General features: G+C 47.3%; 1 protein-coding gene across 42 annotated transcripts in view; it reads right to left on the reverse strand.

Annotated features, from left to right (window-relative positions):
* MADD (MAP kinase activating death domain) overlaps positions 1 to 26242 on the reverse strand; it is a 2081072-nt gene that overhangs the window by 888025 nt on the left and 1166805 nt on the right. For 18 of the 42 annotated variants that reach the window (XM_069623143.1, XM_069623137.1, XM_069623129.1 and 15 more), the window contains one exon: positions 21953 to 22036. The exons of 2 other annotated variants lie outside the window; for them this stretch is intronic. In XM_069623143.1, coding sequence (XP_069479244.1) covers positions 21953 to 22036 — 84 coding nt within the window. The remainder of the gene's footprint in view (positions 1 to 21952; positions 22037 to 26242) is intronic. 22 more of the 42 variants (XM_069623145.1, XM_069623139.1, XM_069623134.1 and 19 more) reach the window with 2 other exon arrangements.

The following is a 26242-nucleotide window of genomic DNA, read 5'->3' on the forward strand; positions in this document are numbered from 1 at the left end:
TTCCTTCGCTCTTCTCAGACTTTGTGATCCAGGAGTGGTGTGCCGCCAACGATCTCTGCCTTAATGCCTTTAAGAGAGCTTCTCCTCATCGGTACACCAGCTCCCTCCTTTCCTATCACTCTCTGGCTGGCCTATCTTGGCCCTCTTCCTGCTCCCACCTGTGAGGCTAAAAACCTCAGGGTCATCTTTGACTCCACACTCTCCTTTTCTCCTCACATGTCTGACGTTTCTAAGAAGTCACACTACCAACTGCACCTCCTCAGAGGTATTCGTCCTTTTCTCTCCTTCCCCCAGAAGCTCACTGTCTCGAGAGCTCTGGTTCTCTCTAGGCTGGACTACTGCAACAGACTCTTTCTAAATCTGTCTGCTTCTACTCTCCGCCCCCTGTGCAACTCATCCAGAACAGGACTGCAAGACTTGTCCTTGGCCTCAAGCCCAGTGATTGTATCTCTACAGGACGGAAATCTCTGCACTAGCTCCCAGTGGCTCCGAGGATCAAGTTCAAAACTCTCTGCATTGTCCACAAGGCCTTCTGGGGCCGGGGGCCTCAATACCTTCAACCCTCTCTTCCTAAATATCTTCCTTCTTGAGCTCTTCGCTCATCCGTATCCAACTCCCTCAGGGTCAGTCGCTTCTCCAAGCAACGAGTTGGTGGTAGATCTCTTTCTTCGACTGGGGCCTTCCTCTCGAACAGCCTCCCTGAAAATTGAGGCACACCATCTACTGTTCCGGAAGCACATCAAAACCTTCGTCTTTGCTTCTGTTTTCTTTCCTCCTCTCCCCTGCTGAACTCCTGGCTGAATCTGGGCTGGTCACCTGGCTACCCTCTGATCTCGGGCCCAGGTCCCTTGCCCGCCAGTTGCACCCCTGCACTGCCTCCCTGGCATCCCCCGCACTTGGGGACTGTTTGTCTGTATCCCTTCAGCCCCCTTCCAGCACTTGACACCTGATGTCTGCACTTAACCTGCACTTGCCACCAGCTGGCTGCACTTTTATTTATTGCTTTATTTATTCTATTTATTTACTGTCGTTCCCATGTACTGCACTGCCCCCTCCCCCGCACTTTTTCCCTTCCCACTTCCCCTGCACTTGCGCAATCTCAATGTCACCTGGTCCAGTAAGATTGTTGCCTCTGTCTTCCCCCTGTTCCCCTTCCCTTGCCTCATCGTGCCTTGAAACACCTGTGTATAGGCATGTTATAAATGCCATATCATATCATCTCTAAATTAAAACCTCTTGGAGTGATTCCTATATCACATTTTTTCAAAATGCTGCAGACGATACCTACTGCCTTTCAGCTCTATTTCTCATCTTGTGATAATACTGCCAGCAATGATATCCAGATGGCAGAAAAGAGAGTATGTATGGCATTGGCATAGATGTGCCTGTCATTGTATTTTTTGGTTTGATATAGGGACAAATGCATGGTTGAATGGTGAGGTTTTCTCTTTGAGAAAGACCAAGATGCAATCTCCAAACCCAAACATTACAGTACATGGCAGGATTCATCAGAGCCTGTGAATCTGGAAGAGATTCAAGCGGCAAAACCTACACTTCTATGAACAAGCACACAAGTTATTCGGACTGAAAATGAAACTTTTCACATTCTAATAACTGTTCTGGAATCTGCATGCCCCAAAGTACAACTCTGGGAATTCCAACTGCCAGACTCCTCAGAAACCTTCCTATGCCATGTGGCAGTAGCAGATCAAGATCCCCTGCTGGCTGGCCTTATGCAAGCACGATCTGCATTGGTGCAGAGCTCTCAGGTTTCCGGTGGCCATGCATCAGAAAGACAACCAGTCTTGTTTTCCCTTTGAATACTAAGACTTGTCGTTTTTTTCATTCCGATTTCAAATTTAGGAAATCTAGGAGCCCCGAATTCCAAGCAGGAAAAAGGCATGAACAGGTTTTTCATTACGGGACACGCAAATCTTGACAGCTCTATTGGTATCCCCTGGAGTATGCACCATTTAGCACAGTATTCCCCTTGGACTGCCAACCCCCTCCGCCTGGTCCTCCCGACATAAGGCTTCTATATGCATCCTAAAGGCAAAAAGGGAACATTTCTGTCCAGACATACACGTGCCAAGAGCAATTAAAATGCTAAAACCTTTAAAAACTGTACAGTGCCAGAATGTTACCCTCACTGCTGATTTCTGTACAGCAGCCATCTGTTTAACGTAATAGCACTACTGCAGGTTTTCTGGTTATTCCTGGAGGTTAATACTTTCTAATTTATTTTTTAAACCATAAACTCTGGTGTTGATTTGACCTGGTGCATTTATCGGTTACTATATGTAGGATATCTACTCTAGAATAAACCAGAACTATACAATAAAATTCCTTTCTTGGTGCTCGCTGTTGGATTGAACTCTGACGAGTTAGTCCTTCGCTGATGCATCCTTGAAGCCTGGTTTCAATGTTCATCATTGTGTTGGTTTGCCTAGCTGTAATTTCTGATGTATGATAAGATATATCTTATTTGTATCGCACTCATACACAAGTGGCTCAGAGCGTGACTAGAGTCAGCTTTAAGCAGTTTCATCTCCACGAGCTGAGTAGGTACTATTTGCAAGATCCAGGATACAGAGCTCTATTAATTGTGAATTTCAGTCTTGATTCGTCAAACACATTTACTATCACTTTGTTTTCAGAGACACGTGCTTAGCTTCTACTTTTCCCATACCAAGATGGCTTTGACATTATTGATCCATTATCCGACCTTCAACAGGCCAGTAATAAATTGCCTCTGGTAAACCCCAAGTCCAGAGAGAGTGGAACACTGGACACAGGAATATAACATGAAGGCATAGAGAAAGTGTGAGCCACAAAGATAGTGTGAGACAACTAATCAGTGTGTAAGAAAGTCGACCGATGTAGAGAAGACATGTAGCAGAAAAGGAAGGTGGCACATGAAGAAAGAGGTTGCAATACCAATTAGGTGCGACACGTAAGCAAACAGAGAATGCAAACACAGGCAAGGAGAATGAGAAGAACGAATTACTTACCCCTGGTAATGTTCGTGCGACTGGATGTTCCTCCCACATATTCCTCATCTTTGATAAATTGCTGTTATATTGCTTGCAGCCCGGAAATTATTCTCAGCATAGGGTGCTGTGCGTCATCGACCTTGTGTCCTCCTAGGCTCTCCATCTTCCTCGAGTATGACATTGATGCTGGTATACAAGGCACGCACAGCACCCGTTGCCTCAGTTTGTGTTTTTCCTCTCACCAGCACAGCAGTCTTAAAGATGAGAAATACAGTCTAAATCACGGAAACCCCTTCTTGATAGAGGGGATGTCTGCGAGGGGTGATGATGAATACTTGAGAGGAACATCCAGTTGAAAGAACATTACCAGGGGAAAGTAATTTGTTCTTCGATTGGATTGTGTCCTCCAACATATTCCTCATCTTTGATATTCTCCCATAGCAGTGCTTTGCATGAGGTGGGAAAGAGTTAAATTTTGATTTACGCTGTATAAAACTGCCTTTCCAAATCTGGATTCCTGGCCCAAAACGGAATCTAAACAGTAATGATTTGCAAATGTATGCACAGAAGACCAGGAAGCAGCATTGCAGATGGCCTGCAGTGGTACCCCTCTCTGGAGGGCTCAAGAACTGGCTACACCTCTAGTTGGGTGTGCCCTTAGACCTACAGGAACCTCTTTCCCCGCCAAGTTGTAACAATCAGATATACACAGTATAATCCACGAGACAGCGTTTGCTTAGTAACCGCTTGTCCCATTCTGTGGCCCGTGTAACCAACAAAGAGTTGGAGTCCAGTGTTATTTTAGAAACCCTGTTAATATAAAAGCTCAAGGCTCTTCTAGGGTCAAGTCTGTGTAACCTCTCATCCTCCTTGGATGGATGAGGAAGGGGGTAGAAAGCCGCTAAAACAATTTCTTGCGTCAAATGAAATTCGGACACTATTTTTAGTAGAAAAGAAGGGCAAACCCTCAAAACTACCTTGTCTTTATGGAAGGTTGTGAATAGTGGTTTAGAAGATAAGGCCTGAAGCTCGCTCACTCAGAGCAGAGGTAATGGCGATCAAGAATATTGTTTTCAAAGACAACATCTTAGGTGGACAAGAATGTAATGGTTCAAAAGAAGAACCCATCAGGAAGTTTATAACCAGGTTGAGATCCCAGACCGGAACAATGAACGGAACCGGCGGGAAGATATTGGTCAACCCTTTTAAAAACTGTATGACAATTGGAACCTTGAAGTAGGAACCTTTTTCTGGAAAGCGCTTGAAAATAGACAGCTCAGTCAAATAGCCCTTGGCTGTAGCATCCTTTAGCCCCCTTGATGGGTTAGGTGTAGTAGAAAAGACAAAACCGATGCTGTATCACAAGAAAATGGGGCAATTCCTTTTTCGCTACACCAGCTGCAAAATCTGTTCCAGCGGCAGGGGTATAGAGAGCTAGGTGCTGGCCTACTAGCCGAAAGCAACTCCTCCATGACGTCTTCCTGAAGGTCCCAATTTCTGTACCTCAACCTCTCAGAAACACTGTGTGCAGGTTGAGGGTCCTAATCTCTGGATGAAGAATGTGACCTCCCTCTTGTGAGAGGAGATCCTCCCTTTGGGGAAGACTAATTGGAAGGCAGATGGACATTTCCAGAGGTTCCGGGTACCACATATTCCTGGCCCAGTCCAGGGCGATCAGGATCATGGATTTACGAAACCTCCTCAACCTCCTGAGAACATGAGGAATGACAGGGATTGGTGGAAAAGTGTACAGAAGTGGAAATTCCCAGTCCACTACAAACACGTCCCCTAGAGCTCATCTCTGAGGAAATTCCCTGGAGCAGAACCGGTCGCACTTCCAGTTGACACTGGACACGAACAGATCCACTTGAGGGGCGATGTTAGGCAGAAACCTGTGCAGTTCCCTTGGGGAACACTGCAAAAGATTTAAGACTACAGGTAGAGCAGTAAACCCCTTTGGTAGCAGTCTGTACCACCCAGATTTACCTGGTAGCTGTGGCTGAGCAGTCAGACTTCTCTCAAGAAGAGTTAGGCAGTATGCAAAGTATACACAATATGTACCAAAACACAATAGCACAAGCAAACACTGACCAGAGCTTGGTTTCAAAAGTATATAGTTATTTATTTAAAAACACATAAGTAAAAAAAAAAACACTCTAGCAAAAATATAGTAAACACTTCAAACACAGTTATAATGAAAGTAGATTCAATCCTTTCTCCTATCTAGACAACTCTAGGTTAACACCACTTAATTAAAACAGAGGTGAGTGCTTAACGTTAGATGACACTCTAGTAGTTTCCAAGAAAGGGAGAGAAAAAGCAGAAATGGGTTAAACACACCACTCTAAGGTCCAGAACACTTGCAATAGGCTCAAAGAAGCACAAAGTCACAGGTGAGCAAAAGTCACTAGGCAGGGCCCACTCTTAGAGTAGCCGGAGCGAAAATGTGCCCAAGATCACACTGTTAGTTAGAGATTCAAAGTCTTGCAAAGAGTCAAAAAGAGTTTAGAGTGGCTCAGAAAGTTTAGCCAAAGTGTCCCAGGCACTCCCAGGTTCGAAAGCCGGGGACTAAATCTACCCCGTACAGTCGGTGGCAAGGGAAGCCAGGCGGAACACAGTACCTTAAGCGGAAGGGATCCTCCAGCGGTGGCAGTTGTTCCAGGCAGTGGCAGCAGGGCTCGACGTCGGTCAGGGGAGAAGAAGTTCTCGCTGAAGAGCAGAAGAAGAGGGTCGTTGCACTGCCCGGGAAGAAACCAGCCGCGGAGTCCTCCGGTTAAAGGGTTGGTACCGACTTTCGCGGTATGGGGGTAAAGTGTGGTATTCCGGTTGCCGGGGTGCTTGGCACAGGCAAGGCGGCCACGAGATACCTCAAAGAACGGAAAGAAGGCGAAAACTGGTTGTCCCCACCAGTCAAGGGAAGGAGCCACTCCGTTAAGAGTTCTCCTCGGTCGTCGGGAAAAAGTGGTGAGACGGTTCAGCAGGGCTCCACCGGGTGGTGTCGTCGAAGCAGGTCGGCTCAGCTCTTCCCTCGTCGGATTCTTGGTCCTGTGGCGACTTCTGAAGTCCCAGTCCCCAAAGCCCTGCTTTTATGCAGCAAGCCCCCATTCACCCAGCCTAGCTGTCACTCAAACATGCTAAGTGGTGAGCCGGGCGGCTCACCACTTGGGCCAATCAGGACGGAGTGCGACTTGAGTTACCAAGGTAACTCAGTCCAGGGTGCCTAAATCCCCCTCCACCCCTCCTAAGTACCCCAGACAGAGTGGCACCACTTTGGAGGGCTTCTGTGGAGAAGCCCGCCAAAAGTGGAACAAAGGGCTCCACTTTGGGTCAGAGTTACAGAGGCGAACACCAACGCCATTTTAGAATCAAGTTTTGGCAAAAAGTCCCAACCGGAGTTATAAAAATAAATATATAAACCGGCGGTATGTTTAAGGCTACCGTAAATAAATAATTAAATGTGTTAGCCTAAAACAATGGGAAATCCCATAGGGAAATATTCGCGGTCGAATATAAAAAGTAGTTTCCACTGCCACCAGCCAAAACTCGATCAGGGGGGACGGAGACGTGCCCCCTCGACTAACAGACCCTGGGGCAATCGAATTGCCCCAGCCAGTACGTCCACAATATGATGGTTTGTACTGGTTCTGTTCAGGATTCAAGACTAGCAAAGTCTTTGGTGACTTTACATGCCCTGGGAGACAGTAGTCAGTCCCAGGGTATGGAGTCTATGTTGGGGAGTCCCTAGGACACCCCTGGGTCACGGCACAGAGGGTGCTGTGTGACCCACATCACAAAAATACATGAGGCCCTATGGAGTAAAAGACCCCATAGCCCATTCAACACGAGGTTTGTCCAAGATAACACACTTCAACATGTCCAAGAGTGAGGGTAAAAGAGTCTCACTCTTGGCAGGAGAAAAAAATTAAACCCCAGAAATCCAGCAAAGCTGCTGGGGGACTCACTAGGTAGGGAAATTCAGCCTAAACAGAGAATTCTCCCTAACACTCGCCCCCCCCAGACTAAGGGACAGGAGGATTTAATCCACTCCTGGATGAACCTCATACCTCTAGTCGATGATATACATCCTAGAGAGTCCATCAGCATTTTGATGGTGACACCCTGACCTGTGCTCAATGGTGAAATCAAACCCTTGCAGGCAGATTGACCATCTCAATAGTTTCGGATTTTCCCCTTTCATTTGCATTAACCATCTCAAGGGTTGGTGGTCAGTCTGAATAACAAAAGTAGAACCATACAAGTATGGCCTAAACTTCTTCAGTGCCCACACAATAGCAAAGCATTCTCTTTCGATAGTTGCCCACCTTGTCTCAGGATCCTTCAGTTTCCTACTGATGAAGCAAATGGGGTGCTCCCTACCCTTCTCATCCAGTTGGCTTAGAACTGCACCTATACCTACATTGGAAGCATCAGTTTGTACAATGAAAGGTTGGTGGTAGTCAGGAGCTCTCAATACTGGAGCCTGGCAAAGAGCTCTCTTCAGTTTTTCAAAGGCCTGATTGCACTCCTCATTCCATTTTACCTTTTTAGGGAATTTGGGAGAGGAGATTACATTCAGTGGAGAAGCTATGGTCCCATAGTTCTCAATGAAATTCCTGTAATACCCAGTGAGGCCTAGAAAAGCTCTCACTTGGGTTTGAGTAGTTGGTGTTGTCCAATTTTGCACAGCTTCAATCTTGCTGGGCAAAGGCCTTATTTCTCCACCTCCTACCTCATGTCCAAGGTAGACCACTTTACTTTGACCAATCTGGCACTTACTGGCTTTGATTGTCAAATGGGCCTGTTTCAGAGCCTGCAACACATGTCCTAGGTGGTTCACATGTTCTTCCCAGGAGTGGCTGAAGACTGCAATGTCATCCAAGTATGCCATGCAGAAATCTTCCATCCCAGCCAGAACTTGGTTCACCATCCTTTGGAATGTGGCAGGTGCATTTTTCAGTCCAAAAGGCATGACCTTAAACTGGTACAAGCCAACTGGGGTTGAAAATGCAGTTTTCTCCTTGGCATGGTCTGTCAGGGCTATTTGCCAATAGCCTGACGTCAGGTCAAATGTGCTGAGGTACTTGGCTGCACCAAGTTTATCCACCAACTCATCTGTCCTGGGCAAAGGGTGGGCATCAGTCTTGGTGACTGCATTTAGAGCTCTATAGTCCACACAGAATCTCAAGTCTTTGGATCCTGCCTTTGGTACTAACACAACTGGGCTAGACCATGGACTAGTAGAGGGCTCTATTACCCCGAGATCAAGCATCTTCTTGACCTCTCCTTTGATGTGGGCTCTGATATGTTCTGACATTCTGTATCCTCTGCTTTTGACTGGCAGACAGTCACCAGTGAGTATCTCATGCTGGCCCCAAGGGGTCAAGCCTGGTGACAGTGAGAACAGGGAGGCAAACTGATTTAACATAGATTTGCACTCCTCTTGTTGCTCAGGTGTCAGGTCTGAAGAGAGATTGACTCCTTCAACTTTTTCATCTAAAGGTACACCTCTGAGGAGATCAGGGAGAGATTCACTCTCTTCCTCCTCTGCAGCTGAAGCTAGGAGCAAGGCTCCTACATCAGGTCTGGAGATGTAGGCTTTTAGTCGGTTGGTGTGGAAGACTCTAGGAGCTTCCCTGGGTCTGCCCAGATCCACCAGATAGTTGACCTCTCCAAGTTTTCCCACAACCTTGAAGGGTCCCATCCATTTGTCTTGCAAGGCCCTCTGCCTTGTTGGGAGCATAACTAGAACTAGCTGGTCTTGAGTAAACTCAACCATGTTAGCCTTCTGGTCGTGCCAATGTTTGACCAGGGCTTGACCAGCTTTCAAGTTGTCACTTGCTTCTGCCATCATGTGTGACATTCTCCTCCGGAGACCTATCACATAGTCAGTCACTCTGACTGGCTTGAGGGGAGGAGCACCTTCCAACCCCTCCTTAATCAGGGCCAATGGACCTCTGACTGGATGGCCATAGAGAAGCTCAAAGGGAGAATAACCTACTCCCTCCTGAGGGACTTCTCTATAAGCAAAGAGAAGGCATGGCAGTAGAAGGTCCCACTTTTTCTTAAGGGGTTCTTCCAAAGCACCTATCATGCTCTTCATGGTTCTGTTAAACCTTTCAACCAACCCGTTTGTCTGAGGGTGGTAGGCGGTTGAGAACTTGTAGGTAACTCCACAGGTTTTCCACATGGCCTTCATGTAGTGGGACATAAAGTTTGACCCCCTGTCAGAGATTACCTCCTTAGGAAACCCAACCCTGGTAAAAATACCAAGGAGGGCCTTAGCCACAGCCGGAGCTGTAACAGTCCTCATAGGAATGGCCTCAGGGTATCTAGTAGCATGGTCTACTACAACAAGGATAAACCTGTTGCCTGAGGAGGTTGGAGGATCAAGGGGACCAACAATGTCAATCCCTACCCTCTCAAATGGGACTCCCACAACTGGGAGAGGCACTAAAGGTGCCACATTCTTGGAACCAACCTTACCAGAAGTCTGGCAGGTATGGCAGCTCTTACAATATCTATCTACTTCAGCCCCCATCTTTGGCCAATAAAAGTAGAGTGAGAGCCTTTCCTTGGTCTTCTTGAAACTCAAGTGGCCAGCCAAAGGTATCTCATGGGCTAGTTGTAAGAACTGTTGTCTGTTTTCTTGTGGGACTACAAGGCGTTTGTAGTCTCCAGGTTCAGACTCAGTGGGTTCACTGTAGAAGAGGCCATCTTCCCAGTGCAACCTATACTTCCCAGGCTCTTGCCCATCAGCTTGAGAAGCTGCCTGGTGGCGGAGACCCTCCAGAGTTGGACATTCTCTTTGCCCCTTACGAAAAGCTGCCCTGCTAGGCCCACCTTCTGCCAGTAAAGACTGCAGCTCAGGATGGTCCTCAGGGTCCAAATCTCCAATAAGGTTGGGGCCTCCTTCTAGCTCTTCCTCAGAGTCTAGCTCAACCACACAGGGTTGTACCTCTCTCTCAGCCTCAGCTGGAGGGGGAGTTACAGGTGTAACTTTGGACAACCTAGGGGAAGTCCTTGTTGGAAGCACTGGAGTGCTTGCTGCTGGCTTTTTCCTAGGAGTCTTGGGTTGCCCCTTTGCTCCTGATCTGGTAGTTACTGCAGTAAGTTGCTCCAGTGGTAGGGGAGTGATTTCTGTCATCATCTCCTGAGATAACCCTCTCAGGGTTTTCTCCCTTGCAGGTTTTGTGAGTTCCTGAAACCTTTTGCTAGGAGGTCTGGGGGTATGAGATACAACTCCAAGAGCTTTGAGGTCATTACCCAACAGAACCCTACCTGGCACTTCACATTGTACACTGACAGGTATTTTTACAGCCATATCATTACATTGGATGAGAACTGGTAACTGGGGACACATCTGCACAGGCCCACCAGCTAACTTGGTGAGGCATTTGGGTGCCTTAGCAACATCCTCTGCCTTGAAAAATGATTCATCCACCACAGTTATGCTGGCTCCAGTGTCCCTAATGGCAGGAGTCTCCTGACCATTCACCTGGACACTGTCCTTATAATACTCTTTAGTATTATCTGGGATAGAGTTATAGACATCTAAATTCTGTTGCTCCCACAACCCCAGAGAGACTAAAGAAACACTAGCTGAGACTCCAGTGGGTTCATCAGCTAGTAATAGAAAGTTTCCACTTGCCATATGTACTTCCTCTTCTGGAGCGAAGGCTAAGGAGGCAAGCTGGACCCCTGAAGGTTTACCCTTACATCTGGGATCTCCTTTCACATGGTCAGTAGCCTTACAAACAAAGCATGAGCCAAAGGCTCGCTGGAATGGAGGCTTGTTCTGACCGCCTTCTGGTCTGGGACCAGAAGGTACACTAGCCTGATTTGGTTTCCCTTGTGGCTTACCCTTATAGTTTTGTTTGGGGCCCTCTTTGGAATTTGTAGTATTAGAATTCTCTTTGGAGTCCTTCTTAGACTGTTTTTCCCCATCCTTCTTCTGAGTTACCCCAGAATCCTTGTGAGTGGCCCTGTTGGCAACCCACAAGTCAGCAGCCTTAGCTAGTCTCCGGGAATCCAATTCCCTGGAATCAGCCAAGTGTTGTCTGAGCTCAGGAGAGCAGGCATCATAAATAGTCTCCAACATAAACAAATTCTTCATACCTTCATAAGTGTTCACCTTGTAACCCTTAATCCATCCCTCTAAGTTTTTCAAACATTCATTCACCCAGGTAGCCCAAGGGGTACCATCATGCTTTTTGAGGCTCCTAAACCTCTTAAGATACTGGGAAGGGGTCTTCCCAAACCTAGCTATCAAAGCTAGTTTCACACATTCATAGTCCTTCCTATCCTCCTCCCCCATCTCCATTACCACATCAGTTGCAACAGGGGGAAGCCTAGAGAACAACCAGGTGAGTAAGTCATTTCCCGTGATGTTCTGGAGCCCATGATTATATTCAAACAGAGACAACCAATCCAACACATCCAACTTAGGCTCATACATACCAACCAATTCTTTAGGCATCCGGGGTCTTTTGGGACTGGAACTTCTAGAGGAGCCAGAGAGAGAAACATTCTCAACAGATAATTTCTTCATTTCTAAGTCATACTTGAGCTCCATTTCCCTTAGCCTTAGTTCTTTGTCAGTTTGAGCATTAAGTTTCTTATACTCCAATTCTAGCTTCATTTTCTCCAGTTCAAAGTACTGAGGACTAAATGTGGGACCTGGTAAAGGTCCAGTAGGCACAGCAGGTAGAGCAGGCAGAGGCCTAGGGGGGACAGTTACAACAGCCTCACCCTCCTCTTCTGACTCTTCCTCAGAAACATCAACATTTTGCTCCATGTTAACTTCAACACTGTCATCTACAGTTGCTGGAGTGGTAGGTTCCTCTGAACCATCACCCAGACTTTGGTTAGCTAACAATCTTTCAATCAGCTCCATTTTCTTGCCCTTAGTCAGGAGATCCTTATGTTTACAGAGCATTCTTAAACAATCAGCAGTTTTGGCTGCAAGGGACTCTTGACTATAGCTTTCTATAACTGACATGTTAGAGGTTTTACTTTTTCAGTGCTAAGCTTTGTGGTTAGTTGCACTAAGGTATCTAAAGCACAATAAAATGTATACTCAATACAAATCCCACCGCTGCCACCAGTGTTAGGCAGAAACCTGTGCAGTTCCCTTGGGGAACACTGCAAAAGATTTAAGACTACAGGTAGAGCAGTAAACCCCTTTGGTAGCAGTCTGTACCACCCAGATTTACCTGGTAGCTGTGGCTGAGCAGTCAGACTTCTCTCAAGAAGAGTTAGGCAGTATGCAAAGTATACACAATATGTACCAAAACACAATAGCACAAGCAAACACTGACCAGAGCTTGGTTTCAAAAGTATATAGTTATTTATTTAAAAACACATAAGTAAAAAAAAAAACACTCTAGCAAAAATATAGTAAACACTTCAAACACAGTTATAATGAAAGTAGATTCAATCCTTTCTCCTATCTAGACAACTCTAGGTTAACACCACTTAATTAAAACAGAGGTGAGTGCTTAACGTTAGATGACACTCTAGTAGTTTCCAAGAAAGGGAGAGAAAAAGCAGAAATGGGTTAAACACACCACTCTAAGGTCCAGAACACTTGCAATAGGCTCAAAGAAGCACAAAGTCACAGGTGAGCAAAAGTCACTAGGCAGGGCCCACTCTTAGAGTAGCCGGAGCGAAAATGTGCCCAAGATCACACTGTTAGTTAGAGATTCAAAGTCTTGCAAAGAGTCAAAAAGAGTTTAGAGTGGCTCAGAAAGTTTAGCCAAAGTGTCCCAGGCACTCCCAGGTTCGAAAGCCGGGGACTAAATCTACCCCGTACAGTCGGTGGCAAGGGAAGCCAGGCGGAACACAGTACCTTAAGCGGAAGGGATCCTCCAGCGGTGGCAGTTGTTCCAGGCAGTGGCAGCAGGGCTCGACGTCGGTCAGGGGAGAAGAAGTTCTCGCTGAAGAGCAGAAGAAGAGGGTCGTTGCACTGCCCGGGAAGAAACCAGCCGCGGAGTCCTCCGGTTAAAGGGTTGGTACCGACTTTCGCGGTATGGGGGTAAAGTGTGGTATTCCGGTTGCCGGGGTGCTTGGCACAGGCAAGGCGGCCACGAGATACCTCAAAGAACGGAAAGAAGGCGAAAACTGGTTGTCCCCACCAGTCAAGGGAAGGAGCCACTCCGTTAAGAGTTCTCCTCGGTCGTCGGGAAAAAGTGGTGAGACGGTTCAGCAGGGCTCCACCGGGTGGTGTCGTCGAAGCAGGTCGGCTCAGCTCTTCCCTCGTCGGATTCTTGGTCCTGTGGCGACTTCTGAAGTCCCAGTCCCCAAAGCCCTGCTTTTATGCAGCAAGCCCCCATTCACCCAGCCTAGCTGTCACTCAAACATGCTAAGTGGTGAGCCGGGCGGCTCACCACTTGGGCCAATCAGGACGGAGTGCGACTTGAGTTACCAAGGTAACTCAGTCCAGGGTGCCTAAATCCCCCTCCACCCCTCCTAAGTACCCCAGACAGAGTGGCACCACTTTGGAGGGCTTCTGTGGAGAAGCCCGCCAAAAGTGGAACAAAGGGCTCCACTTTGGGTCAGAGTTACAGAGGCGAACACCAACGCCATTTTAGAATCAAGTTTTGGCAAAAAGTCCCAACCGGAGTTATAAAAATAAATATATAAACCGGCGGTATGTTTAAGGCTACCGTAAATAAATAATTAAATGTGTTAGCCTAAAACAATGGGAAATCCCATAGGGAAATATTCGCGGTCGAATATAAAAAGTAGTTTCCACTGCCACCAGCCAAAACTCGATCAGGGGGGACGGAGACGTGCCCCCTCGACTAACAGACCCTGGGGCAATCGAATTGCCCCAGCCAGTACGTCCACAATATGATGGTTTGTACTGGTTCTGTTCAGGATTCAAGACTAGCAAAGTCTTTGGTGACTTTACATGCCCTGGGAGACAGTAGTCAGTCCCAGGGTATGGAGTCTATGTTGGGGAGTCCCTAGGACACCCCTGGGTCACGGCACAGAGGGTGCTGTGTGACCCACATCACAAAAATACATGAGGCCCTATGGGGTAAAAGACCCCATAGCCCATTCAACACGAGGTTTGTCCAAGATAACACACTTCAACATGTCCAAGAGTGAGGGTAAAAGAGTCTCACTCTTGGCAGGAGAAAAAAATTAAACCCCAGAAATCCAGCAAAGCTGCTGGGGGACTCACTAGGTAGGGAAATTCAGCCTAAACAGAGAATTCTCCCTAACAGGCGAAGATCTCATGAAGGACTTTCTGAGCTAGCTCTCACTCATAGGAGACAGTGCTTTGCCTGCTCAGAGTGTCCGCCGCTGTGTTTTCCACTCCAGCCAGATGAACTGCTGACAGATTCCCTCTTGCAGTGCCAAAAACCAGAATTGCATCGCCTCTCTGCAGTGTTAGTGACCCTACACCCTCTCTCTTTTTAAGGTAATGCATGGTCAATGTGTTGTCCATCATTATCAGGGCACTCTTGCCCCGTACACGGGGCAGAAAGGCCATCAGTGCTAGTCTGATTGTCCTCAGCTCTAAAAGGTTGATATGCATAGCGGACTCCGACTGTATCCACGGGGACGCCACCCAGCCCTAGTTGGATGATTTGCACTCTCCAACCCTCTCCGGGTCCCTTGGTAAGGCCTCTGGTTAAAGATGGGTCTGCAATATAGGAAAGCTGGATTCAATACCAGATTGTCTTTATGTTTTCTCACCTCCCTTGGCCTCAACTCCTTCCTCCCCCTTGGGCCCTCTCCTCACCTTAATATTGTAGAAGGCGGATTCTCCGTCCCGCTCCTCGTGGCAGTGGCACGTAGATGTGGGGATCGAGCAGCGACCAATTTACTTCACTGGTGCAAGCCCCCCCCTGTGGGAATCCAGGCCTGCTGCAACTCTGTAGGTTTGCTGCTTTACAGTCTTTATATGCAGTTCTTATGTTCCTCTTAGTTCGAATAATAATGTCTTGCTTCTTTCCTTTTAGGTATGGAAAGGTATTTTGGAGTTGTTATGCAGTTTGAAGATAAGCATGGGCCGGTAGGCGAAAGTGCAGTGTGCGCAATGCTGTCCGGTGAGTAATGCGCGATGCGCGGCGCTGTTTCACCTTTTATATTGCTAACCTGTGTCTTTTCTCTCCTTGCAGTTTGCGATGTTCCTCGCCGAGCGCCGTAATGTTCCAGCAATGTCCAGGAGATGACTACCCAGGTAAGAATTGTGTGGCTTTCTTCATTCGGAAGGAAACGTGAGTAAACACTTACTAATGCTGTCTTTCTTTCTCCTCTTTCCAGGTTATGGTATTCCAGGATGCATGCGGTGCCGGATGATGGAGTTCGTACCTTCAGGTGAGTGGAACTGAAGTCGGCGATGGATTGAAGACAGGATACTGTTCCAGGTAAGTTTCGTAGTGTTCTTTCTCTCTCTGCAGGTCCTTGGTTTCAGGTAAAATGGCATCAAAGAACTGGACACGGTGAGCGTTACGCTGCCCACAGCAGAATAACGCAAAGCATGTTTTGCTGTTTGGTTGTGGTTTAAATAGTCTCAGGTAAAGTAGTCCTGGTAAAATAGTCCCAGTCCTGCCACACCCAAAGTAGTCCAGGTAAAGTAGTCCCAGGCCTGCCACACCCAAAAGACTAGACCGCATAGTTCAGTTCCTTGTAACTGAGCTATGTGTGTGCCTCCATGTTGGCTGAACCCCCCCCCCCCCCCCCAAGTTAAATAGTCCCAAGTAAATAGTCCCATTCTAATGTTGGTCTTCATGATGGTTATGAGTCTTGGATGAGGTTTTAAGGCATTTGACCTGGCCCTAACTGGAAGGCTGACTTGCCAGTGAGGGCCAGGGGCAAGGGTCATGACACAGACAGACCAGCATCCGCTGAACGTCAAACCGTTGGTGTGACCCCCCCCCCCAACCTGAGAGGGAGGCGACTGTAACCACTGTTATCTACAGCCAAGGCTGCCAAAAGGTTTCCCCCTTTAAAACATTCTCCTTGATGGCCCACCACAGGAGATCCTGCATGGCCCTGCTCGGGATCCGTACCAGATCAGTCATCCTGTCAGAGAACTGTGGCTACTGAGTCCTGAGACACTTAAGGGACCTCATTCTCTGGCACGAGAAAAATGCAGGATGCTACGAGACCGAGCAAACTCAGAAAATCAAAGGCCGGAAGATTTGGGCCACTCTGAAAAGTATTTACCATCTGCTATATGTAGATAGCGCTTACCTCGGAAGTCCAGGACTGCTCCAATGAATTGCAACTTCTGGGAAGGTGTCACGTGGGACTTCTCAAAGTTGAGGGCGAAGCCCAGCCTGTGGAGAGAGTAGCAGGCACTGTCCAGAGGTTCCCTGAGCCTGCTCGGGTGATCGGCCTCTGAAAGCTCCATCTCTCTGGAATAAGTTGCCAGAATACATACGCGGCCAAAAGACTTCAAGTTTTTAAGAAAGATCTGAAAACACGGTTGTTCTCATGTTTTTGGACAAAATCTGACTCTAAATTTGGCAACTGACATGATGCTCATTTAGTTAGCTAGGTTTGTCGTGGTTATGGTTTATAATTTCTTACCCAGATTGGCTAACCATACGTATTTTATGTTATTCATGTTGTCCGCGCCTTCATGCCTGCGGGCCGATAGAGCGCATTACAAATGTAATGTAATGATCAGCCAATTGTCCAGGTAGGGGTCAATGTGAATCCCCCAACCCCTCCATAAACTCGCTGCCACCACTACCATAAGCTTGGTAAAGACCACTGGGCGGAGGTTAGCTCGAAAGGCAGTACCCGAAACTGATACTGAGAACTGCCAACGGCAAATCTCAGGTATTTCCTGTGCTTGAGATGAATTGGCACATGAAAATAAGCATCCTGGAGATCCAATGACCCCATCTAATCCTGGAGCTGAAGGATCTGCGAAAGAGTGACCATCTAGAAGTTGTCCATCCTGAGGAACTTCTTCAAGCATCTCAACAAGATGGGTCGCAACCCTCTGTCCTTTTTCGGGATCAGAAAATAAGGAGAGTACCACCCTTGATTTAGTTCTGCTACAACTACCTGTTCGATTGCACCCTTCTCCAACAGTGTGTGAACTTCCTGGAGGAGAAGTGGATCTGGTACTTTCAAGGACTGGCCTTGTGGGGGACAGTTTGGTGTTTTCTTCAGAAAGGGGAGGCAGTAGCCATGGGCAACAGTTTGCATAGCCCAAGCATCTGTTGTAATGCTTCTCCATTCCTTCAGATGCTGGGTTAACATGCCTCCCAGCACAGACAAATGCTTTAAGACTTCAAAGGGGTTTTGGGACACCGGTTGATGCAGAAGGCAAGGAAGCGGATGCTGCTGCAGCTCCTCTGCCCATACAACCTTGGCCTCCTCGTTGTCAGGGTTCCATTGTATGCCTCGTCGGATAATCAGAAGAGGAGTTCACGTAATAACAAACTGTCTAGTAAACCCAGGGGAACTAACGTTTTTGGGTCCAAGGTGAGAGGGTCTACTATTACTCAGACCCGTTCTTCCTTGTTTCTTGTACGTCTTTTTTCAGAACGCTATGGGTTACCGTGGAAACGCTGGCGCCCATGGTATTCGCATAGACGCTCAGGTCTACGGTGCCGTCCCGTGCGTAAGGTCAGGTGACCTGTATTTAAGCCGCACCTCTGCGTACGGCAGCGCTTCTGGATTTGTCTAATTCCAAAGCTCCTTACCTTGTATCTTGTTTTCTTGGCTTCTTGAATCCCCGGCCCGCCTTGTTACCTGCATTACTTCCTCCTTGTCATTGCTATCAAGTCTTACCTGCTCATACCCGACCCGGAACGGCCACGGACTGCATTCGTCTGAATCCTCATGTCTTACCTGCTCATACCAGACCCGGAACGGCCACGGACTGCACTCGTCTAAATCCTCAAGTCTTACCTGCTCATACCAGACCCGGAACAGCCACAGACTGCATTTGTCTGAATACTCAAGTCTTACCTGCTCATTCTAGACCCAGAAAGGCCAAGGACTGCATTCCTCTAAATCCACACGCCTTACTTGCTCATACTCGACCCGGAACGGCCACGGACTGCATTCGTCTAACCAATCAAGTCTTACCTGCTCTTGCCAAACCCGGAACGTCCACGGATTGCAACTTCTTCATCCCACAAGTCTTACCTGTGTCGCATCTTCTTTCTGGAACTGTCAAAAGACTTTTTGGACATTCAGGATTACCGCGCAAGGACCAAAGGACATTGGCGCATCTGCGCAGGATCTAAAGAACATCAGCGCAACGGCGCCAGGATCGATTAACTTTTTAGGCGTCCTCGTGCCGGCGGGTATAGGAAAACCAAAGACATTGTGTTTCCCAGACTGCCAACTCATTTCCCACATTTCTACAGCGACTATCCAGGACACTCATTTGGTAAGCACAAGACTTTTGCTTATTCCTTCCTTGCTATTTCTGTACTCTTGGTAACAGTCCCTTTTTCTTGCTTTCAGGGTACTCACTAATCTAACTTGGAACATTCGGTCCCAGTCTGATTTTCTTGTTTGTGAGTATCAGTTCAGTATCTTGCTTTGGAGTTCCCATTGCATTTAGCTTCATGTTAATACCCGATTAATTTTCTTGCAGCCAGCTTTTGGAGTACCAGGGTATACCTTATTTCGGGCAATACTCACCTCAATCTGTCCTTATGTACTCTTGAGGGGTATATTGTCAGAAAGCCTAAATTGCATCACGACGTATCAAGCCACCACTACTATATTGCGCTCCTGGATCCTGACACTCGTGGTTGCCTTCTATGTCCCCTTTGCGTAAACTGACCTCTTGCTCTGCCGACCGAGGAATAGAAAGGAAATTAACGGTTTCTCCATCTCGGTTTAGAACACAGGGTCAATCAACTTTGTTGGGGTTGCTTAGTGGCCAGACTCAGATTTTGCTGCTGCCTTGGATGACAGCAATTTCTCAAACCTTTTGTTCCAAACAAATAAGAAGCTTCAAACAGCATATCCAACAAACCTGGATTTTCGGGAATTGGCCAGAATTACCGAAAATAAATTACAGACCTCACCAAAAGACCTTAAACACATACCACGAAAAGTTCGAACTACCCAAAAAAAAAATAAAGGCTGCGGGGTTATCCCCCGCAACACCCTGCTGGCTATACTATACAGTATAGTGAGCGGGGGTTTGCGGGGGACACCCCTGCAGCTCACCCGACGGAAAAAGAAAAAAAAGACGGAGGCTGCAGAGTTGTACCCCGCAACACCCCGCTCACTATACTATACAGTATAGTGAGCGGGGGTTGCGGGGAACACCCCTGCAGCTGACCGAACAGGACCCTGAGGCGCTGGTACCCCGATCACGGAAGTGAAAGGGAACCGGCGCTGCAGCGACACAGCGCCTCAGGATGAAAGGTTAGGGGGGGTTGTTGACGGTCTGGGTGTGGGTGGGGGGTGTGATTGTATGGATCTGGGGTTGTTTTGGAATGGATGTCCGCATGGGAAATGTACAAACATTTTTGTATTGCGTACATTTCCCATGCAGACATTTCCGTTGTGGGTAATTGAGCCGTGGAAAAATCACACAGATTCGATTTTCGTTGCCAGTCGAATCGTCTAAGCACTGTACCAACAGCCATAGAGAAGCTGATACAGTCTGCAGTGACCAGGCCTGACTGTAAGGATTGACACATAGCGTCTTTTCCATATTGAATAATGCTCATAAAACCATACCTTTCTTCACCCACTGGGATGTGCTCAGATGCCATGGCAATCACCTCCCACAAAGGGTAGGTGAACTTTGCTAGTGCACAGGTTGCATTGGCTGCCTTCAGCGCCATACTCTCAGCAGAAAGAAGTTTTTTCCCCTTAGCCTTTTATCCTCCCTGTCCGGAGAAACCGTGGGATAGGCTGCTCCCTTAGAAGTGGAAGTGACTGCTTGAATAAGGCTTTGTGGACTTGGATGTTTCAAAAGAAACTCTGGATCCATTAATGAAGGTCTGCATTTCTTTGGAAGTCCTTGTGGACTGCAGGAGTGGTATCTGATCTTTTCCAATTCGCCAAGACCCTGTGGCATGAATAGGAAGGATTGGGTCCTTAGGTGGCCCCTTACCCAAATTATCAGTAAAATCATCCTGTTCATACTCAACAGATGACCTGTCCCAGCCCAGGTATTCCATTACCTTTGCCATCACTGAACTATAAGAAGCATCAGTGTGTCCTGTGCCTTGAGGAGTGCCAAAATAAACTTGTGGAGAAGTCCGACTGGGATCCTTTAAGGTGTCCACAAGGTCCTTTATTCTTGATTCCTGGGATATTAGCTCCTCTGGGACACGAAGAATGCCGTACTCCAGGACAAAACCATAATTAGAGCTTTCCTTCTCCACCTGCCCCTCATAAATAGAGGCCATAGACTTAAAGTTTCTCTTGTCTTGAGGGCCTCGACTCCAACAACTTTGATGCAGATGAACTCGACTTCGATGTCAGTGTCGAGTGGGTCATCGGAGGAGTAGACATTCGAGGTGTGGAGGCCTTGAATTCCGCACGAGATTGCTTTGAGTACTTCGAATCCTTTGAAGTCTTTGACAACCTGCTGTCCGGGCTCCTGAGAGCAGTCAGCGGTTTTCATCGACTCCCTGTCGGCCGTCGGCGCGATGGGGTTGGGAGCCTCTAACGACTTCTTCGAAGGGGCTGATTTCGCTGCTTCTGAAACACCTCCAACATCCCAACATCTGCAGACGGAATTTCCCCAGTTCTGTCTTACTAGCCCCCTTTTTGGAAAGCTTACCCATTTCCCTTCAGACGAGGAATCCATAGAGGACCATCTGGAATGATGACACCTTTTCTGAGATCCCCTCAAAGACGATAAAGAGGAATGATAAGATCTCGAACGCTAGGCGCGCTTGCCGTGCTTCTTGGCCCGATGTGGAGATCTCGCTCTTGGGCTCTTATCTTTGGACGATTTCATTGTGGGGGTTACCGAAGACTATTTTGGGGAGGGTTTGCCCAAAGCAAGTTTTCCCTTCCTCTCTTTTAAAGCTTTTCCAGTCAGACTGGCACGAGCCACAATCGTCGACGATGTGGCCCGACCCCAGGCACCAGAGACTTGAAGCCCGTTTTCGGGGTATGGGTTGACATTTTTGGATAAAACGTGCAAACTAGGTAGTTATCGAACATGCCGAGGGAAAGAACCGTTTGGAGCAGCTGTGCTTAAAAACAGAACTGAGGCAACGGGCGCAGTGCGTGCCTTACATAACAGTGTTGATGTCATACTTGAGGAGGACGGAGGACCTCGAATGACAAAGTAGATGACGCATGGCACCCTCTGCTGAGAAAATTATCCGAGCTGCAAGCAGGATATCAGAGATTATCAAAGATGAGCAATACGTGGCAGGACACAATCCATTCAAAATATAGACCAGAGCAAGGTGGTACCTCGTGCGGGCAGAGGACTATGTAACTGGCAAGGAGAGAGAGTGGAACAGAACTAAGGGCATTACAAAGACGGTCTTTGTTGATGCCCAATTGAGGTAGGGGGTAAGTGCAATGAGAAACCAAACATGAAGGACATCATTACCCTCTGTTCCCGTTACTGGTCATGAAGCATAGCTGCAGGTCTAGGACCAGTGACTGTTTAGAAATTCCATAGAGGGTGTGTGTGGCATGCAGGACAACTGTCAGGTGGCACAATGCTCAGAGACTAAGCTTCTCCATATGCAGGCCCATCTAAAAACAGCAAATGTAACATTACACATACTTACATGCACGGAATGCTTTGCACAGACAAGGAATGTAACACACTTGCAGGAGGTACAATTAAGAGATTGATGAATGCAGCACTCTACACAAGGGCACATGCAAAGAAACAGAAACGTCTGCTTGCTACTAGCAATCACATATGCAGTGTAAACACATGTGCCACAAGAGGATTTGAGCTATACAGAATGTGTAAATGTACATGCACTACATGGATGAAGGGGTGAGAAGCCAGCTTGGCCGTGCCCTACCACTGTGCTGACTTCTGAATCTTGGCTCGAGCTCCTGATCAGGACTGGAGGCCCAATGCTGGCAGCGGAGTCCAGGTCGCTCTTCTGTATCCAGAGGGACAGGCGGACAAAGACAGAGTGCACAAATCAAAAACTCCTCTATAGGCATATTTGGAAGCCTCAAACTCGAGTAATACATGAAACGTACATAAAGGGTGGGGGGAAAGTGAGTGACCCTATCTTAAATCATCTCGGAACAGTATCAACAAGTTACAAATGCCATGTCCTTTCCTAACAGGTGTCTCCAAGCTGCACATAATGCACTCTACAACACTCTCACAAACTGCAGCATACCCATGGCACACTTCGCTCTTATATCCCTAATCTTGCACAATCTACTGCCCGCAGTGCACATCTGGCCCAGTCAATCCTCTGCTCCATCTTCCTAAACCTTACAACCCTCCATCAATCACATCACAATGTCTCTAGTACAAGTACGTTACCAAACATAGGAACTACTGTACTCCTAGTCCACAGTCCACTTGTCCATACTTGAGATGTCATCCCTGAGAAGGGGAAGGGACTGGAGAATGGTGCAAAGCAGCACTGTACGTATTGAAAACGAGAGGATGCCAGCATGCATGCTCCGACATGCCCCTGGCATGCCTCAAAACCCAGTTCTCTTATTACTGCCTATCATAGCAGACCATTATTAAAGGGGAATAGCAGGGAAGGCCTATTGGAGGAAAGGGGACTAGGAGTACAGCAGTCATTAGGGTAACATTTGTATACCCATGCATCTCGTTTCCATTTCCTGCATACTTGTTGGAGACTGTTAGGCAGAAACCTGTGCAGTTCCCTCTGGGACCACTGCAAAAGATTTAAGACTACAGGTATTTGGCAGTAAACCCACTTGGTAGCAGTCTGTACCACACAGATTCACTTGGTACCTGTGGCTGAGCAGTCAGACGTCCCTCAAGAAGAGTTCGGCATTATACAGAGTATTCACAATAGGTCAAAAGAACACAGTAGAACAAGTAAACACTGACCAGAGCTTGGTGTAAAAGAGATATCATTATTTATTTAAAACCACATCTAGTAAAACACACAGGCACTAATATTAAGCAGTTCAAAAACACGGTCACTAAAAGATATACACTCCCTTAAAAGAATATTAGACAAGTCTTAAGTAAAGCCCCACTTATTTTCAGACAGCGGTGAGCGCTTAACGCAGATGGCACTCTAATAATTCGTTTTAAAAGGGAGAGAAAAGCAGAATATAATTTGAAACAGATCCCAACACTTTCACAAGAACACAGCAAGAGAGGAAGGCAGAGTCAAACCATGAAGTTAGAGTTCAGAAAGCCGGATCCACTTTAAGAGGATCAGAACGAAATGTGTCCAAGGTCACATGGTTGAAGTGCACAAAAGTCTTGAAAAGGTTCAGAAAGAGTTGGACCAAATGAAAGGGACCAGTTAGATGGTCAAGGCGGCCAGCCCAGTCCAGAAGGTTAAGGGATTATTATTACCTTGTAGCAATCTTTAGAAAGGGAGGCCTGGCGGACACGGTACCTTAAAGTGGTGAGAATACTCCAGCGGGGGCAGTTGTTCCTGGCAGCGGATGCAAGTCGGTGCTTCCTCCGGGGGAAGAGAGGATCTCGTCGGGGAGGAAGGCAGGAGTCCGTTGCATTGCCAGGGAAGAAACCAGCCACGGAGTTCTCAGGTAAAAGGAGCGGTCCTTTTATTTGCGGTCCAGTGGTAAGTGGCTATCCGGTTGCCGGGGTGCTTGGCACGGGCAATTCCACCACAAGACGTCCTGGGATGCAAGGAAAAGAAGGTAAACTGGTTGTGTCCACCAGTCAAGGGAAGAAGCCTATCCAGCCGGGAGATCTTCTCTGTCGTCGGGAAGTGGTGAGTCGGTTCCACAGGGCTCCACCGGTGATGTCGTCGTGGTAGGTCGGCTCAGCTTCTCCCTCGTCGGATTCTCAGGCCCTGTGGCGACTTCTGAAGTTCCAGTCCCCAAAGCCCTGCTTTTATGCAGCACACCCCCATTCACTCAGCCTAGCTGTCAATCAAACATGCTAAGTGGTGAGCCGGCCGGCTCACCACTTGGGCCAATCACACAAGAGTGTGACTTGAGTTACCAAGGTAACTCAGTCCAGGGTGCCTAAACCCCCTCCCACACCGCCTGTGGTACCCAGACACAGTGGCACCAATTTGAGAGGCTTCTGTGGAGAAGCCTGCCAAAGAGTGGAACAAAGGGCTCGACTTGGGTTGGAGTCACAGAAGAGAACACAAACGCCATTTTAGAATCGAGTCCTGGCAAAAAATACCAACCGGCGAATTAATATTAAATAAATAAACCGGCGGTATGTTCGAGGCTATGAGAATTAAATAATTCAAGTTGGTAGCCTCGAACAATGGGAAAATCCCATAGGAATATATTTGCGGTCGAATATAAAAAGTAGTATCCACTGCCACCAGCCAAAACTCGATCAGGGGGGACGGAGACGTGCCCCCTCGACTAACAGACCCCGGGCAATCGAATTGCCTCGACCAGTACGTCCACAATATGATGGTTTATACCGGTTTCTGTTAATAATTTGGGACTAGTAAAGCCAATGGTGACTTTACATGCCCTGGGAGACACTAGTCAGTCCCAGGGTATGGAGTCTATGGTGGGGTGTCACTATGACACCCCTGTGTCACTGCCCGGAGGGTGCTGTGTAACACACATAGTAAAAACACATGAGACACTATGGAGTAAAGGACCCCATAGCCCATGAAACACATTACCAATCAAAGGAATACCATGAATCATGTCCAAGAGTGGGAGAAAGACTCTCACTCTTGGCACGAGGAAAAAAACAAACTCCAGAAATCCAGCAAAGCTGCTGGGGGACTCACTAGGTTAGGAAATTCAGCCTAAAGAGAGAATTCTCCCTAACAGAGACAACACATCCTAATTTTGGAAAAATTAAGAGAGGTACCAGACAATAAATAATGAGAAATCAAGAACTGATGAGAGGCTAGCCAAACATGGTATGATGAAAGCCTTTCCAAACTGAGCTTCGGACCTGGAGCTGGAATCGTAGAAGTGAGGGTAACAGGAGGGTTGTGGAGTAGCCCACATAGCCGGCTTCAACATGTCATCTACAGGAACATTTTCCTGGAACGCTGCTGCCTTTGCTCTGATTAGACAGTCATTTTTCCAGACGGAATAGGTCTCAAAATGCAGGTTACAACTCAGCGGGTGATAGTGGCCTTGGCGCCTTCTGGCTTGGTGTATAAGCGACAAAAAGATAATTGGAATAGCAAACAATGGTTTGTCCTATTCGTGAAAAACTAGAGCTCTGATGATGACATCAAGTTTGTGCAAGGAGCGTTAAACCGCAGTTTTTGGATTGGTGAAAAAGATTTGAAGGTTGATCCCCTGATTTAAGTGGAATTCAGGAATTACTTTTGGAAAGAATTTAAGATGGAGCCAAAGAAACGCTTTACCCTTGTAAAAGAAATGGGCAAAAGGACATTCACAACAAAGTACGCAGTGATAAAATCGCAGCAAAAATGTCACCTGTACAAAATAATCGCGGCAAAAATGCTGTGGTTTGGCCCGAGGTGTACCCCATTACACCATTTAAGGGGAGCGGGGGTTGCGTGGTGTCCCCCGCTCCCCTTAAATGGTATAATGGGTTGCGGGGGTGTCAAAACCACAGCTTTTTTGTCGCAATATTTTGTGTCCACATCAATTTTTGCTGCGATTTTAACACATGGAACCAGTACTTACAGTTCACTCACCCTTCATTCTTCAATGACTGCCAGCAAAAAAACAGTCTTCATAGAAACAAACTTGCTGTCCATAGAATGAAATGATTTTTGAGCCATGGAGTAAAACACTATCCACGTGTGGGATAGAAGGTCGTACCTCTCAGAACAATGTATTGAGAGTAATGGAAATTCCCTTTGACAGTCTGATTGGACAAGAAAAATGTACTGACCTCGTTATGTAATGAGGCCTCATGGCCCAGAGACAGGTCCTGGAAAAACAGTTTATTTCCCCACTTATATAAGTCTGTGACATAGAAGCAAACAGAATCCTGGGGAGAGACCAAAGGATTTAGTTGGCTGTCCATGAACAAGGAGCAGCACCGGAGAATATGTCCTTTCTGTGATGTAAGGTCCCTCCAGTGTGCAAGGCCTAAATCCTTTAAGGAGATGCAAAAGCAAATCACTTATTTCTCGGTAATGCTCTTTTTGAAGGATTAATACTTTCTCCTATAGATTCCTCTTCTTGGATGCATTTTCTGCAGT

Source organism: Ambystoma mexicanum, chromosome 11 (genome assembly GCF_040938575.1).
Source record: "Ambystoma mexicanum isolate Mex_15411 chromosome 11, UKY_AmexF1_1, whole genome shotgun sequence".
NCBI lineage: Eukaryota > Metazoa > Chordata > Amphibia > Caudata > Ambystomatidae > Ambystoma > Ambystoma mexicanum.